At 31.4% G+C, this 16,598-nt stretch overlaps 5 protein-coding genes across 5 annotated transcripts; 2 read left to right on the top strand and 3 right to left on the bottom strand.

The window, feature by feature from the left end:
• Nucleotides 1-20: 20 nt before the first annotated feature.
• ELE39_001193 (gamma-tubulin complex associated) lies at nucleotides 21-3,745 on the bottom strand (the record flags this gene model as incomplete). The annotated part of the gene is made up of 2 exons (XM_067344232.1): nucleotides 21-3,620; nucleotides 3,671-3,745. 2 exons carry the CDS (start codon nucleotides 3,743-3,745, stop codon nucleotides 21-23), a joined length of 3,675 nt encoding a protein of 1,224 aa, XP_067200270.1.
• A 271-nt stretch (nucleotides 3,746-4,016) lies between these two features.
• Nucleotides 4,017-5,972, bottom strand: ELE39_001192 (kinase domain-containing; the record flags this gene model as incomplete). The annotated part of the gene is made up of 1 exon (XM_067344231.1): nucleotides 4,017-5,972. One exon carries the CDS (start codon nucleotides 5,970-5,972, stop codon nucleotides 4,017-4,019), a length of 1,956 nt encoding a protein of 651 aa, XP_067200269.1.
• A 97-nt stretch (nucleotides 5,973-6,069) lies between these two features.
• Nucleotides 6,070-10,977, bottom strand: ELE39_001191 (membrane conserved in eukaryotes; the record flags this gene model as incomplete). Its single annotated transcript, XM_067344230.1, has 1 exon — nucleotides 6,070-10,977. The coding sequence occupies one exon, from the start codon at nucleotides 10,975-10,977 to the stop codon at nucleotides 6,070-6,072; it is 4,908 nt and encodes a 1,635-aa protein (XP_067200268.1).
• Nucleotides 10,978-12,032: 1,055 nt separating this feature from the next.
• On the top strand, nucleotides 12,033-14,678 carry ELE39_001190 (importin karyopherin; the record flags this gene model as incomplete). Its single annotated transcript, XM_067344229.1, has 1 exon — nucleotides 12,033-14,678. One exon carries the CDS (start codon nucleotides 12,033-12,035, stop codon nucleotides 14,676-14,678), a length of 2,646 nt encoding a protein of 881 aa, XP_067200267.1.
• A 464-nt stretch (nucleotides 14,679-15,142) lies between these two features.
• On the top strand, nucleotides 15,143-16,486 carry ELE39_001189 (rhomboid family membrane associated protease; the record flags this gene model as incomplete). Its single annotated transcript, XM_067344228.1, has 1 exon — nucleotides 15,143-16,486. One exon carries the CDS (start codon nucleotides 15,143-15,145, stop codon nucleotides 16,484-16,486), a length of 1,344 nt encoding a protein of 447 aa, XP_067200266.1.
• Nucleotides 16,487-16,598: the final 112 nt, after the last annotated feature.

Raw genomic sequence — 16,598 nt, 5'->3', positions numbered from 1 at the left:
TATTTTTAACAAATGAGAATTCACAGTATCGTAATATCTGTGCTTTGCCCATTTCTAAAGATTTCGGAACTTATTTGATTGAAATTTTGTTCGCTTTCAATAAAAAGATCATTATTTGAAGAATCTTCATTAAGTGTGGCTTCCCCCCAAGATCCTACGCTGGCAGGAATTTTTTCTGTGTAATAGCTGCTATAATTCAATCTTAGCACTAGTTTATTTATCAGATTAACATTTTTGCTCTTGCAGTTGGATATCTTACTGAAAAAGCTGCAAAGAAGCAATTCAAATTTTGAACCAAATTTTTCTACTATATTGATATACGCAGTATCGATTAGTAGACCCTTGATATGTGTGTTAGTCCGGAGCCTACCCTTATTCCTCTCTAAATGACCACTTTTATAAGAACTGCTGTTATGTTTTGAAATCTGCACATTCTCCTTATGTTTTTCGTTTTGTTTCTGTGTGTTTTCACGCGAAATGTTTTTTTCTAAATCGGGAAGCCCATAAATATTCAGTAAGTTGGAGTGGCTAACAAATAAGTGGCAAAGAGACAGAATCATATATAGTGAATGTAACAGTTCGCTCTCTGAGAAAAAACATTGTGTCAATATTTCATTGAGTAAATGGTCTTGACGCGAATTGAGCTCCTCCAAAGTTGTAATATTTTTTAGATTTTGCATCATCGAGCGCCATAAAGGAACAATTACATCTTGGTAAATATATTCTAATATTCCAGTTGTTAACAAAAGCATTTTCTGTCTCAAAAGGTAAGACTTACATATTAGTCCATTGACTGATATACTAGGCTTCATTTTATCCATTTCATTGTCCCAAATATTTGAAGTTTGATGGGCTATCCAAATGCTGTTAAGCAAATGATTAATATATTTTAAATGGAAAATCAATCTAAATATTGCCTCGTATTTATTTAATAATTCTCTAGACCAAATAAAACCTAATGTCCTTATTTCATGGAATTGAATAGTTAAATATTTGAATGCATCAAAACTTGAAATTCTTTGTTTATCTTTTTGTATAAACTTTAACTCTTCTTCAAGTAAAATTAATGAGTTTATCTCCCACTTTACTGGCTTAAACAACTCTTCTTTTACGCACTCCGTAATCAAATTGTTCTCAATTTTACAAAAGAAACTATCAGAGCTATCTGAATTATTCAAGTCTCTATAGTATTTAACCATAAGTTCACTCCATTTACGTGTTATATTACTACATGAATAATAGTCTGTTCTTTCTCCTCTAAACCCCAATTTGTGAATGTATTCGATAAACTCTTGAATTAGGGAATCGTTTCCACAAAGAAATATTTCATAGAATGTATTAATGTGATGGCTGATATCGGTAATTGAGTTGCAAACTCTGTAGATCAATAGTTGTGATTCACGAAAAATAGTATTGATATACACTTTAACTTCCTTACTTCTGATCAAATCAGATTTATTGCTTATGGATCTTAGCATTCGTTCCAAAGTATTCTCTAAATTTTTAAAATATAACACTTGACTTTCGTGTACTTGGTCAAATGATTGATTTTGAGTATGCAAATGATTAATATGGGAAACAAAGCGACTAACTAATCCAATATAATTAACTTGCACAACTAATTCATTTATAAATGAAGGAAGTATAAAAGATAGTTTTCTTTCATGCTCTCTGAAAAAATTTCGTGAATGAATATTTTTTGTGTTAAACCTTTTTCTAGTACCTAATTGGCAATTAAACTCTAAAAAATTATCTAATACCACTCCAAATTTCAGCCAAGGTGCTAAAAAATGTTTATACCAAGAAAGAAAAAGTTGGTTAAAAACAAAATTTGTGATTTTTTTATGTGACTCTTCACCTTTGAATTCATTATTTGCAATTTTGTATACTTGGTCAATCATTTCACATCCTTTTTTATATAATACTTGAGTTGAAATAAAATCTAAGGCTTTCAAAGTAACTAGTGCCTGTTGAGAGTATGTCCAAATATTTTGAATTGTGAGTTGTCCTTTTCTTAGATATGATTCAAACTTTGTAATTTTCATCGTGAAATGCTTCAAAAGTTCGCGAAATGAATCACATAACGTGCCTGAAATAATTCCAAAATGAGAATTCCCACTCTCGTGTACCTTCAGAAACTTCCTTATTCTTCTATGCAAATTAGATAGTTCTAAAGTTTTGTAAGAAAGTGGATAAAGAGAAGGATTTTTTTTAAAATGATTTATAGACAAAATATTATTTACTTCAAGCGATCCGTCTAATATATTTTCAGATTTTGATTCCTCCGGAACTTTATCGCAAATAATATCTCTGGAAAAATATTTTAAATTACTGGGATCATCGAAAATTTGGTGAGAAAATAATGATATTCCTTCTCTTCCAGGAATAAAATGTAGTTTTAAATATTTCTCATGATCTTGTGTTGAATTGAATTCAAATATATATAAATCTTCCGAAGTAAAGTCTAAATGTCCACATCCGTGAAAAAATTCAATAATTAGTTCAGTAACTTTGATGTAATTACCACTATTACATACTAAACAATTCAAAATATCTTCAAGTATTAATTGTTCCTGTATCTTTATCGAAAAACTACTCAGCTTGCTTGGGATTATATTATGCTTTATAGTGGCATCGATTCCAATCTCGGCATGATCAAACACAAAACCAGTAATACTTGGAAGTGAGTTCAAAGATTTTACTAGGAATTTATTTGAAGCATTTAATGCAGAATTATCTCCAGGAATATTATTACTAGGTATATCCCAACCAATTGGGCGATCCAAAACTAATTCAAAAGCGTCTAATTGAACTGGTTCCATTTTGTCTTTCAAATAATTAAACTGACTATGCACCAACTTTTCAATTATTCTGTTATCCAAAAATTTCAGAGAATAATTTTTTTTATTTTTCAAAATATTTTTCATTAAAAACCAGTTTGGATATACCGTCCCTTCGATTTTTAATGGGATTATTGTCCAATAGCTACTTCTTCCAAAGATAGAAACATCGCCAATAGATAATTGGCTGAATTGCATCTTTAAGTTAGTACTAACTTTGTTGGTACAAACAATTTGTTGGTTATTTAATTTGATTGTGAATATCTCATTATATTTCACTGATTGTGTGTTTGGAATAGATGAACCATTCATCCTTCCTAAAATTGACTCTTCTTTTGTAATTGGCACTTTTTCTAGTGACCATTGATATTTCTTTAAGAGGAAATCATCATTGGATCCCTTCTCATTCTTTAAATATTTAGAGATTTCTTCAAATCTTGATAAAATAAAATTGCCAGAAGTTTGTTCAAACCCAACGATAAACACTTGGTTATTAACAAGAGAGGATATATAGAATTTGTCACCATACTGAATATGCTCTTTTTCATTACAGCAATTAATTAATAAATGATTTAATTTTAGTAAATAAAATTCTGAATTAGAAAATAAACTTTGATAAGTTTTAAAATTTTTTTCAAAAAAATTCTTATTATCTGTAGATTCGAAATGCTCAAAACTACCCAAGTTTGAAAGTCCCAATTTGTAGTCTTCCTCCCCACACTCATTCTCTTGAAAAACCGTCAGATATTCGCAGCTATGACTACAAACACGGAAACTAATCTAAAATAGTTAAATTTACTGGCCTTAAAGTTAAAAAATAACTAGCTTACCTTTTCACCAAAAAATACATAATTATTTTCTTTTTGTTTTACTATCTTTGAAACGGTCGGCAAAGATACATGCATAACTAATCTCAAGCTTTTTAGTAAAATATTTGGGCAAAATGTATTATTTTCCAATCAATTAACTTTGAACTAATATAATTTCTTATTAATTACGTTATTCTTCCGATTGGAAGAATTATTATAAAAATAAACTAGCTCCCCTCAGAAAATTATCAAATCTAGCCCCCTCTATAAATATACAAAAATAATGAATCCGAATAATCAGTAAAGCTAACAATTTGAGATATTATACATCGCCAGATAGAAAATAATAATGAAATTTTTATATAGATCAATTAAGATAGTCATAACTGAACCATGGATGGTTCAGTACTTGAGATGCTGAAGGTCTTTCATCAGGGTCTATACAAAGGAGCCTGTTTAATAAATCAACAAATAAAGGATCACTATTGGCAAACAATTCAGATAATCTGTTTTGATGTCTAGAACCTTCATTTAATGTTGTGAAAAGTCTAATTTTGTTTAAGTATTTATCAAATAAGTGTCCGTCATGAGTAATAAAGTGATTTATGGTTGAAGAGTTATTTATCATTTGCATCGGTATTTTTCCTATTGTTGTTATAATATTTGCCAACAATTGTTGTGTTGAACTATTATGATCGAACAAGGGTTTTCTAAGCACCAGTTCGGCCATTACACATCCAATACTCCAAATATCAATTTTCTCGTTATAGGGAAGTCCTAAACAGACTTCAGGAGATCGATAATACCTGCTTTGAACGTAAGAATTTCTTGCACTTGAAGCCTGATAAATGCTTAGGCAGCTTCCCCAATCAATCAATTTAATATTTATCTCGTCGTTTTCATCAATATGTGTATCGTTTAGATATCCAAAAATGTCATGTGCATTAATATTTTCGACAACTATATTTTCTGGTTTAATATCGCAATGAATTAGTTTGAGTGATTCATGAAGATATTTAATGCAAACTAATAACTGTTTAATAATCCTCTGAATTTTACTGGGAGTTAAATACGTTTTCTTCGGATCATTCTTTAAAACGGACAATAAATTTTTACCTTGAAGCTCTGAAATAATAAATACATTGTTATTACTCACTACAACATCAACGAAATGAGGAACGAACTTTGAAACTGAAGATTTACTCAAAATTTTTAGATAATTTGCTTCAGTTAAAGAATTCCTTAAATACTGATTATCCGACAGGCTTCCCGTAAGCCTTTTTAAACAAACAAGCTTAAATGATAATAAGTCAAGCCCCACATAAACTTGGCCGAAACTCCCTCTATGAAGTACCTTAACAAGCAAAAATCGATTTGAGATATTAATACTATCAATGTTCTGTCTTATTAAATGAATTAATTGGTTTTTATAAAAAGCATTTAAAAATATATCTTTTTTATCTGAAATATTTATATTATGTTCAAAACTTGAATTTATAGTTCTAAAAAAAGTTAAAGTGATATCTTCTAAAGTTTTTAATTCGCGTTCCATTTTTTCAAGAAATTGGCCAACAGAAAAACTAACTCTAAGGCTGAAGTCAATATTGGGTTTTTGTAGTTCACGTTCTACTTTTTCAGAAAAAGACCTTTTGTTTTTAATATGATTATTTATTGGAGATTCTTGGTAATCCGAAGTATATTCTGTTAACTCGCCGTTGTATATACTAATATCTTCACAAAAAAGATAATCTTTGGTCTCAGATCCGTATATTGAAATATTCTCGTCATTTTTACTGAATAATAAATGCAATGATCTTAAATAATCAACTATTTTTTCTGATGAGATTGTTCCTGCATTATAAATTGACACAATAAAATCTATTGGTAACTCAAATGGGATTATTTCACAGCCATTTAATTCATCTAACAATTTTTGAATTTTTTCTTCGAGTATTTTTTCACCGTGAAAGTAGTTTTTGTTTGAGAAAAGTATTCGGTCATATAAATCGATCATCCAATTATTTAGATCTCTAAAACTCTTAAATTCAATATAATTTTTAAAAACTGGGATTTCTTCATTATCAACTAGAATATCACTTTTTTTATTAAAATCTGTGCAAGTAATTAAATTACAGTTTGTTATAATTGTAATTGATACCTTAATTATCTCCTGGATATAATCCTGATCTGCAGAAAAATCAGTATTTGTATTTATTAAAAAGTTTTTTTGAATATATCTTGATAACATTAAAGCAAGATCATCATTTTGAATCTCATTTATTTTTAAAATATTTTTTATGGTAGCATTGAGTTCATTATTCATTTTACTTAGTGTAGAAGTTTAAGTATATTCTACAAATTGACAATGCGGCAAAAAAAATGAAATTTTAGATAACACGAGTTTAAATTTTTTAATTTCTTCAAAAATTATTAGAGTTTCCTCTGGAAATTGAACGTCTTTTAACTCTTGTTGAGCTAATACTTTCATTATTTGTCGAATTTTTCTTATTTAATACTTGTGTAGTAAACATATTATATTCTCCTTTATAGAACATATTAGAAAGTAAGTCATTTGAACTCGAATGAGCGAGTATTTTATTTCCAGGGCTATCTGTCTTTTTGGTATGTCTAGTTCTTTCTATGTTATAATACGCTTCCTTGTTAGTACTCAACAGCCCACTATTTCTAATTTCAGAATGTCCTCTTGCTAAGCTTATTGCTAAAGTTGCAGCCGGAAACACTGATAAATCACTAGTATTTATATTTGAGTTGTTGAGCTCCTTGTTCCTATTTATTTTTGATTGCTCATATTCCGGGCGTCTGTAAATTAAATACTTTCCAGTTTTTGTAAATCTTTTCAAATTCTTGTTCTCAGAAACATTTGAACTATTTTTGGTGGTAAGAGTCTTGTTTGAAATGTTGAAATTACCAGAATTCTCCCGGTTTTCAAACCTTACCGTTCTTATTTCATTTTCTGCTGAATCATCAGAAAAATCATTTGAAATATCAGAATTGATATCTTCAATTGACTCTCTTTTCAATAGATGCTTTGAAGTTGGGTTTTTCTCAATTTCTCCGAGCAAGCTCGAGATCGTATTAGATCTTGAACTAGAACTATTAGAACTTAAATTATTTATATCTTCTTCGTTTTCCAACTCGATACTTTCTATGCTTTCTTCTGATTCATCCTCAAGGACTTCATCAAGTTCATCTTGGCTTAAACTTTCTTCAAATTCGCTTAATTCTGATTGGGCTTCACTAATATCTTCATTCTCTATGCATTCTATTGCTTCCTCATTCTCTCCTTCACTTTCAACTTGCTCATAATCCCATTCAAGCACAGCATCCCCTCCAGTAAATTCGATAAAGTTTTTATCTGATTTCAATAATTCATCGACTTTTAAAGCCATTTCATACATCAGGTCCAAAGGGCTCATTTCATTATCATTCAGGCCAGGTAAAATAGCAAATCCGACTCTTTGACCTTCATAATTCAATTCAGTTGCACATACTCTATTTTTTGGTATATTTAAACTTTCGCTGACCGAGTTTTCAATTCCTTCAATATAGTATCGAAAATTTCCATCATCCTTAATTTTTTTTGAAATCCAAAGATTTCCAGAAATACTGCCTTCAGGTAAAACCACTCTTCTTTTCCGTATCATCTTATTTTCTCTATCCAATATACCTATGAAGTCAGCCGTCACCAATGGAGTACCGCTATCTAAAGTTTTTTTTGTATTTTCGTCTTTAATTTGAGTATTATTCTCTTTGTCTAATCCATTATAATCATTTATAACAGAATGGCTAACATTTTCTTCTTCAAACTTCGAATTAATTAAATCAAATTTTAATGAATTTGATTTCTCATCTTTGAATACTTTATTTTCTTTCAATTTTTTTTTCTCGTACCTTTCCAAAATTTTTTTCCTTTCTCTCTCACTAATTTTTTGTATAACCAAAATGAATATTCTACAACACAATATATGATTCGGATAACCATTAATCATCACCGCGATACTCAAAGTTGCAGATTTATCCCGTGTAAATAATATTTCAAGCTTCCCAAAAATAGCTTCTGCAATTATTTTTGGACTTGCGTGATTGAATGAAAGTGGAAACCCTAATACTCGATGCATTCCTGGAACTTTTGATTCCATAGCAAACTTCCAGTCACTAAATTTTGTCATAACATCAGGATATTCTTCTTCGCTAGAAATTTCGGAAAGCTCTATGATTTCCAAACCTTTTTCCAAAAAAAGATTTAATGTTGGATCCATATTCCATCTTGTTCCAAGATTTTGTGCACTCCTACGAGATTGAATTTCATGATGTAGTATATTTTTTAATAGACTCTTCATATCCTTCATAGCTGATTTGTTCGGGGTTGATGAATACGGCTGACTTCGAAATCCAGGATGATGAACCAAAGGCGTATTTGTGCAGGAAATAAATAATGATCCGTCCCATAAATCAAAAAATATTGATCCAGGACTTATATTTTCTTGAACATTAAACCAAATATTTATTTCATTAAATATTGTGTCGATACTTCTATATGGTAGCTTTATAGTCTTTATATGTACACCATCATTTTTTGGTTCAACTCCAGTAGATAAAAGACGTTCTCTCTTCCTAAACCGTAAAGTGACCTCACGAGCTCTTTGCTGGGAAATAAACCTATTTTTCAGTACAAAAATTTGTCCAGTTGTTAATTCCCAGAATTTGATATATGTGCAATTATCTACTTCGCTGAAATGCCAAGACATTACCCAAGAATGAAAATGACCCCCAGCAACTGTGCCTATACATACGAAAGCTTGAATTTTTTGTTTTAACAATAAAGAAGCATGTAAAAGGCAATGGTCAATAACTCCCCCACCATTATTCAATAGTGTAAAGTCTGGGGTGAACCAATAATGTGACTTACCAAACGAATATGCACTCTTGCATTCTTGGTTACCTCTTTTTAAAGAATCATTGTTAGATGTTTCATTGCTAAACTTATCTCTTGTTCTTTTTGGAGGCTCTCTAAAACTTGTATTAATAAAGGGGATACATCTTACGAAATGGAATATTGCCCTTGGAGTGGTTATACCATTTGGCGCAGGAATCGGTCTAACGAATTGTGAAAGCATGAGTTCACTTCCTCTGTGATTATAAGAAGAAAAAATAAAGAATCTTCCGATAGTTCCTGTACCCAGTTTACTAATTAATGTTACTTCAATCGACGCTTTTTCATTTTGATATAACTTTGGTGCTTGACTTGGAGAAAGTTCTATACGACTTCTTAAAAAAATGTCAATTTTTTCAGCTATTCCAGTATCTTTTGAACAAATTGATTGATTACCTTTTGGTTTTATAGACAATATATCGGGTGTAATAAATGCTTCAAATGAAATATTGGCAACTCTGTCTGTGGGGAAAAGAAATTTTAACGGGACTTCTTGTTCGAACACTCTTACCTTCAGCTTTTCGTTCGAACCTGAGGTATAGCAACTATAATATCTTTCAGATATTGGCCTTTTTGTACCTTTGATAGAATATATTGTGTCCCAAATTGTGAACGAAGTAAACCCTGCATGTTGCATTTTAGAGCTACTCTGATTGTCTGAATTAACCCATAAGTCTATGTAAATTTCTCCTAAACTCTCCAAATGAAAAAAGTAAAGTTCTGATATTGGTGGTAGTTGCAATGGCAAAATAATATAATCATCTGTTGGTCTGTCCTTTAGATTGCTACATATATTGGAGTTTGACTTTGAAGTTAACCCTTGATGAGTGATTGAAATATTAACTTGAGTGTTTTCGAGATTCTCAAAAGTTATAATGTTGTCAACCTTGATTATCTTGATCACCAAATATAATCTATCTTTAACAAAATGAATAAAGTTTCCTCTTTGTCGTTGCAAGGGATAGTTTTTAAATGATATATTTCCGGTTATAATTCCAAATTCCCAAGTAGCAAGTATTCTGCGCTCTTCAGTTTTATTGACTTTTTCTGCCAACCACAAAGGTTCAGATAGATTTGACTCAACAACAGTGTTAGTCTCAATCAGTCCTTTTAGTGGGATATGAGTTTTTGCCTGTGTGTTTATTGCTTTGTCTTTATTATAATCTATAACTTCTATATCCATGAAACAATTTTCTAAATCTGCTATTGTTCCTCGCAAATAAATTGATCCTAAGTTTTCCCATATGGGACAATTAGTGCCTTTTTGTATATTACTATATATAGTGTAATTTTTCAATGTAGTGGGCCAGATTATATTTATTTTTAATCTTGGGCTACAATTAGCAGGATGAAGTTTTGCCTGGTCTAATTCGGCCTCTATTAATAGACTATCAAGTTTTTGAACATGATCTTTTTGATCTTCCTTTAGAAACCCAATAAACTTTAAGAAAGTATCCCAGATTCCCTTTCTTTGATGAGACATTGTATATTCAATTTTTTGTTGAGTAACTTGGTCATTTAATGAAGTTTCTAAATACAGTGTCTCATTATTATTAATTTTAGATTTTTCAGTCAATACATTTCCTATTTCATTTTCAGTATAATTAAAAGAAATAGAATGAAATATTTTTTCAATTGGTTTATTATTCGTCCTAATTAAGTTATTTTCCAATAAATTTCGATATCTGTCGTTATTGATATTTTCAAATTCACCATTTTCAACTACAGCAAATTCGGATGAAAACAATTCATTTGAATTAACTTCAAAATCTATTTCAAGTAAAGAATTATTATGAATAGGAATTTTTTCAACTACTTTTTTTTTTATACAACTGACTTTATCCATAATATTATCATAAGTTAATAATTCCTTTATTTCAAATCGATCAAGTGAAAGTTGAAAATCATAAACTTCTTGGAAATATAAATTAAAATGAATCTTATAAACCTTTTCCAGCGTTTGCCCATCTCCTAATCTCATCAAGTAGCACTGATGCTGAAGATCAGAATTTGCGCAAGTATTTAATTTAATTTCAAACATCGCATCTAATGTATTAAGCCTAAAATTATGATATTTCCAGGCAGAAAGCTTAAGTTTTTCTTTTTCAATATCATAATAAGAGCCTCTGTATTCAAAAGAAGGGTGAAATTTTATTTTTTGAGGCTTATCTTTGAGTAAATTATGTACAATTGGTGTTCTCAGGCGATGTTTAAGATCTCCGTTTGATAGAATATATTCTTTTGACTCTAGTTGCACGCGAAACTCCTCTCTAGATGTGCCAAAATCTATTTCAATGAATACACTAGTCTCTTCATCACCTAGATTTTCAATAGTTAAATCCCATATTACGACTTTCCATCTTCTTTGGAGCATATATGATTTGTCTAAATACCAAATCAGTTTCTACAAAATATAAATTAATATAAGCTTACCCTTAGTACCAACGTTATTTTCCTCAAAGTTTACTGCATCTATTTCATCAATAGATTCATATTCAAAATCGATAACTTCATCGTCTTCAACATATTTACTTATAAAATCGTCCATACTCATTACAGGAACGTTTGCCAGTTCATCAATGAATTGAGGGCCGTCAAACTCCACGACATTCTAAAAGAATAACAGTGAAAAACAATTTTAATTCTATACTTACTCCATCGGTATCATCCGGTGTCTTTTTGACTATTACTTCAGCGTCATCATTATCTTGATTTTCATTTTCTCTTTTTTTTTTACTAAAAATCTTAGGGGTTTTAATGTTTGCATTAAGCAATGTTATCGGGTTTATCATTTGAAATCTAAAAATAAAATTAACAAAGAATTTATCAATTTATTCATTATGATAATAATTTTTTGATCAATCAATGGGGTAAATTTCTACATGTTCGAATAACAGATGCACATATCTATCTACTGTGGTTAAGTTGGCGGTAACATTTATTCTATTGTCAGTTCAAAAATCATTTTCTAAATTCAACTGTAAATCGCAGCACTTATGCTGTTTCAATATATAATAACTGTTTGTTTTATAAAATCTATATTAGTAAAATTTGATAAAGATGGATTATATTTTGAAAAACTAAAATTTTTAATATTATTGGAAGTATTGCATTTTCTACTCGATTTATTTTAGATAATAAATTAGTTATTTTAAGAAAAATTTTTCCAGAAATAATCAATTTAATTCTTTTTTAAATTCTCATTGTTTTAAACAACTTTATTTAGTTTAAAGGAAATTTATTTATTCGTTTCCCCCTCTTATCACCCCATATCTGGCGTAAAAGCGGATTAATTGAATATATTATTAAATAATTATTAATTTAAGGGTTTAACATTCACTTATATTGAAACTAGATAGGTGCAATATAATAATATATAGACAACTATTTTCGATTTTGTTTTAATTTCTCAGATTGTGAAGCAGATAAATGGATCTAACCCAAGTACTGTTAAACTGCCACAATTCAGTAGAGTCAGTTAGGAAGAATGCTGAGCAGCAACTTCAAGCTGCCCAGGAGCAAAATGTTGGAGAATATTTGACACTTTTGGCTGAAGAACTATTTAATGAGAGCAAGCCAGAGTTGTCTCGCCAATTGGCCGGATTACTACTAAAGAATGCAGTTTCAGGAATTGAACCTAGAATAGATATTGAAAAAAGAGGAATGTGGATATCTCTACCACAGAATGTTACTTCAAAAATTAAGGCATTAGTATTGGAGTCTATTTTGAGTCCAGTCGCAAGTGTTAGAGGTGCATCTTGCCAGGTAATTGCAAAGCTTGGACGTGTAGAACTTCCTTGTCAGAGATGGCCAGAACTTCTCCCATATTTAATCAGACTCGTTCAAAATAACTCAGATAACAAAATGTCGGTTATATATAAGCGCTCCTCTTTAACAGCTTTGGGATATTTATGTGAAGATTCGAAACTACTGGAAAACGAGGTTTCATCTCTAATAATTACAGAAGAAATTAGTAACCAAATTTTAACAGCAATCGTTCAGGGTATGAGCGACCCTGACTCAGAAACTGCCTTAGCAGCAACTAAGTCATTCTACTATGCGTTATACTTTGCAAGAAGCAACTTTTCGAATGAGATGGAAAGAAATTTAATTTTTCAAGTCCTCTGCACTTTATGCGGGACAGAAGGAAACAAAAGAGAGCTCCTTCAAACTGCAGCCTATGAGTGTTTAGTGTCTATAGCTACTGAATATTATGATTACTTGGGTTCATATTTATCAGTATTGACTCCAATGACCATAAAGGGAATTAAAGGTGTATATGAACCAGTTTCTGTCTGCTGTATTGAATTTTGGAATACTATTGCAGATTTGGAAATTGAATTATCATTCGAAGATGAACACAACAACATACTATCAAATACGAGTTGCATGCACTACATTTCCCAGGTACAAGCGGCGTTAATACCAGTGATGCTAGAGACGCTGTTAAGACAAAACGATGATGATGACTTGGAAAGTTGGACGGTTGCTAAAGCAGCAGGAGCTTGCTTAACACTGTGTTCTCAGCTTCTTGGTGATAACATACTGGAGCCCACGCTTGGGTTTATTCACTCTAACTTTTCTCATTCAAATTGGCATAATAGAGAGGCTGCAGTGCTAGCGTATGGAAGCATTCTTGAGGGCCCTAGTATTCAAAAAATGCAGCCTATAGTCGAAACATCAGTAACAAATTTATGTCAGGCTTTAAACGACAACGTTGTTGCTGTAAGAGATACTTGTGCATGGACGATTGGGAGAATCGTTACATTTCACCCAACCATTATTTTTCCATTACTAGGCCTTCCTCCTCAACAATCTGAGCACTCTAATGGGTTACTGTCATTATTATTACAAAGACTATTAGCTGATGATCCTCGTGTCTGCACAAACATTTGTTGGATAATACATCAAATTGCAGAATCTTCTCAGCATGTAGAAGGTGGACAGAAGGTTCTAGATATGTGGCTTCCTTATATTGTTCAAAGTTTATTACAAGCATTTAAAAGGGAAAACTCCGATGAAAACAATATGAGACAAGCATGTTTTAATGCTTTATCAATGATTGTGGCTAACTCTGGGGCAGAGAATCACATGAACTTGGTTAATTTAGCACATGAACTGATTATTGGTGAAGATATTGGGTTGCAAAAAATCATGGAAAAAAGTCCTATTCCGAGATCTGACGTAACTGTTCTAAATATACAATTGATCTGTGGAGCACTATATGCGTTAACTACAAAGCTTGGTAAGAGACTAACACTTCAGTATTCACAAATACTAATTAGATTATATTTCGAGCTTTTACGGCAGGGTGGGGCATCCGAGGAATCTATTCTTTCTTTGACTTCTCTGATTGTAGCAATGTCTAACGACTTTTCCCCATATGTAAGCGAATGCATATCTATAGTAATCCCTTTAATCCAAGGTTATGATGAACTCGATACATGCAAGTATTCGATAGAACTTATTGGTGATTTGGTTAGATCAGTTGGGAAAGAAATCAACCCATCTTTGGAAATTATTGTCAAGACTTTGTGTGCTTTATTGGCGAAAAACGATGTAGACAGAAAAGTTAAGCCACTGGCAATAGTTGCGCTTGGAGATATGTCAATGAACTTGGGGGAAGACTTTATTCCATATGTAATATCAGTATTACAATTATTTCAACAAGCTTCTATTACTCAATACAACGATGGCCCGGTTAACAGTGAAGACTGGATAGAGTACTTAGGTGAACTAAGAGAGGCCGTTTTACAAGGATATACAGGTATTGTGTATGGAATGAAGGATGCAAAGAGGCTTGAAATATTAGGACCTTATGTGCCCAGCATTATTCAGTTTATTGATAATATCGTCAACGATTATAGCGGCGAATTTCCAAATGATTCAAATTTGAAGAACGCCACAGCACTGGTTGGCGATTTAATAACTGCGTTTAATGGGCAGCTTATTCAATACTTACTTTCTAAGGAAAAACGATCTTTTCTCGAAAACATTTGTAGTGTTGGTGAGAATTCCCGGGACCCCGATATTATTAGTAATATAAAGTGGGTAAAGAAGCTCTGTAATATGTAGGAAAACAGTATGACACACAAACGATGAGTTTAATTCAAAACTCAATTGACTAAACCTAATATTAATAATTTATTTTAAATAAATATTCTAAATTGTCATTTTTTCCGCAAAGTTAATCCTCTTTTCTAAATACTTGTTCTTATTAAAGGCTATGCAATCTAAATTACTTCTTGAAAACGCTAATATATCGTGAAATAACCAATAATAATGTATATATTTGCGCATATATGCTTTACAAATTTTAGTATAAAATAAGCTAATATCTAGCCTCTAGCATTTTTACGTAATGAGGCGCGCGACACTGTTTACGTTCCGTCAAGTAACTAGTAAAATTAATATCTATTCAAGTATTACACCTTTTGTGCGTGTGTTGAAGGAGTTGCCACTAATTTAATTAATTTGATGTATATATCTCTGGAATAGAGTTTTTTGATATTCAATTGTTAAATAGTCATCTGGAGTCAATGGACCAACAAATGCCCATACGAGGAGATAGTTCTGCAATACTATCTAAAGAAGGTAATGGTAAGGAGTTCGATGTAATCGCAGAGTCCTTTAGAATTGACGAAAATGATAGCTTAAAAAATCATGTTGTGCAGCCGAGTTCAGAACAAAATACACAAGAAAGCAAAAATTCATTAAGAAAAGAAAGAACGACCGAAATAAAACGTGGTAAACACACAAGTAGAAATTCACTTTTTCTAACAATGTTTTGCTGTATTGGAGGTGGCTCAAACTCTGTAAGACTTAAGATTTCATATTTAGCAACAACTTTTTTTGCATCTAGCATTATTTTTGTTTTTATACAAGAACTAGTAATCAGCCAGCTTACGAATGGGTATTCCATTATAAATTTATATGACGGATATTTGTTCGGACCTCCTCCTCAGGTAGTTTTTGATATGGGGGCATTGGATACTAATCTCGTTAGAAGTGGACAGTTAGCTCGACTTTTTTGGTCATTTTGGCTTCATACCGGATTTATTCATCTTATCATTAACCTTTCATGTCAAGTAATACTTGGTATTATTCTCGAGACTCGCTGGGTAATATGGAGATATGCTATACTTTACATTTTGGGGGGTATTTCAGGTAATTTAGCTTCTGCCGTTTTGGACCCATGCACAATCTCTGCTGGCTCCTCGTCTTGTTTCTTTGCACTTTTGGCAGGAATAATTGTATTATTATTGGAGAACTGGAGAAATTCTCGCTGGCAATTTTTATATATTTTACTAGTTATTATTGCCTCTTTAATTGGGATTTCTTTAAGTTTTATGTCAAACACAGATAACTGGGCTCATATTGGTGGTTTTGTTTCGGGATTGTTGTGGTCTTTTGCAAGCATAGAATCATTTCCCAGAAAGTCAAAATCTTCACAAAAATCGATAAAATCTTCAAGAAAAAATGCAAGTTCATTGCCAAGTCAAGATGTTCAGCTCTCACTTCAAGTTAGATCAACTGATGTTGAAGCCGGCCATTACAAAAGCCAGACTGAAGAAACTTCATTAAATGTGGAATCTATTTCAGATTATGAAGCTAGAGATCAATATCTTAGAAGTCGCTTCACTCCATTAAATTGCTCTTGTAGTGGTGGAGTTCAAACTGTCAGGGTTATTTCATTACTGATATTACTATCTTTACTAACTATCGGGTTCTTGTTTTTGTTATATAAGCCATTGTACACTAAATTCAATTTGGTGCTTGGGCATCTTTCATTCTCCGGAATACAAAAATGTAGCTGCTGCGATTCACCAGAAGGACTATTTTGGTGTTCAAGCTCTCCAACATGGATTAAAAGATGCGGATAATTTAGCAATTCATATATGCTTATCTAAAGCTCAAATGAAATACGAGTAGGAATAAACTAGAAAATATAGGGCTATTAGAACCGAATTAAAATTAATCTACTTAACATCTAAA

This window comes from Cryptosporidium sp. chipmunk genotype I, assembly GCF_004936735.1.
Source record: "Cryptosporidium sp. chipmunk genotype I strain 37763 chromosome Unknown contig_17, whole genome shotgun sequence".
Classification (NCBI taxonomy): domain Eukaryota; phylum Apicomplexa; class Conoidasida; order Eucoccidiorida; family Cryptosporidiidae; genus Cryptosporidium; species Cryptosporidium sp. chipmunk genotype I.
Note: the sequence above shows the minus strand (reverse complement) of the source record. Positions and strands in the feature narration are given on the sequence as shown.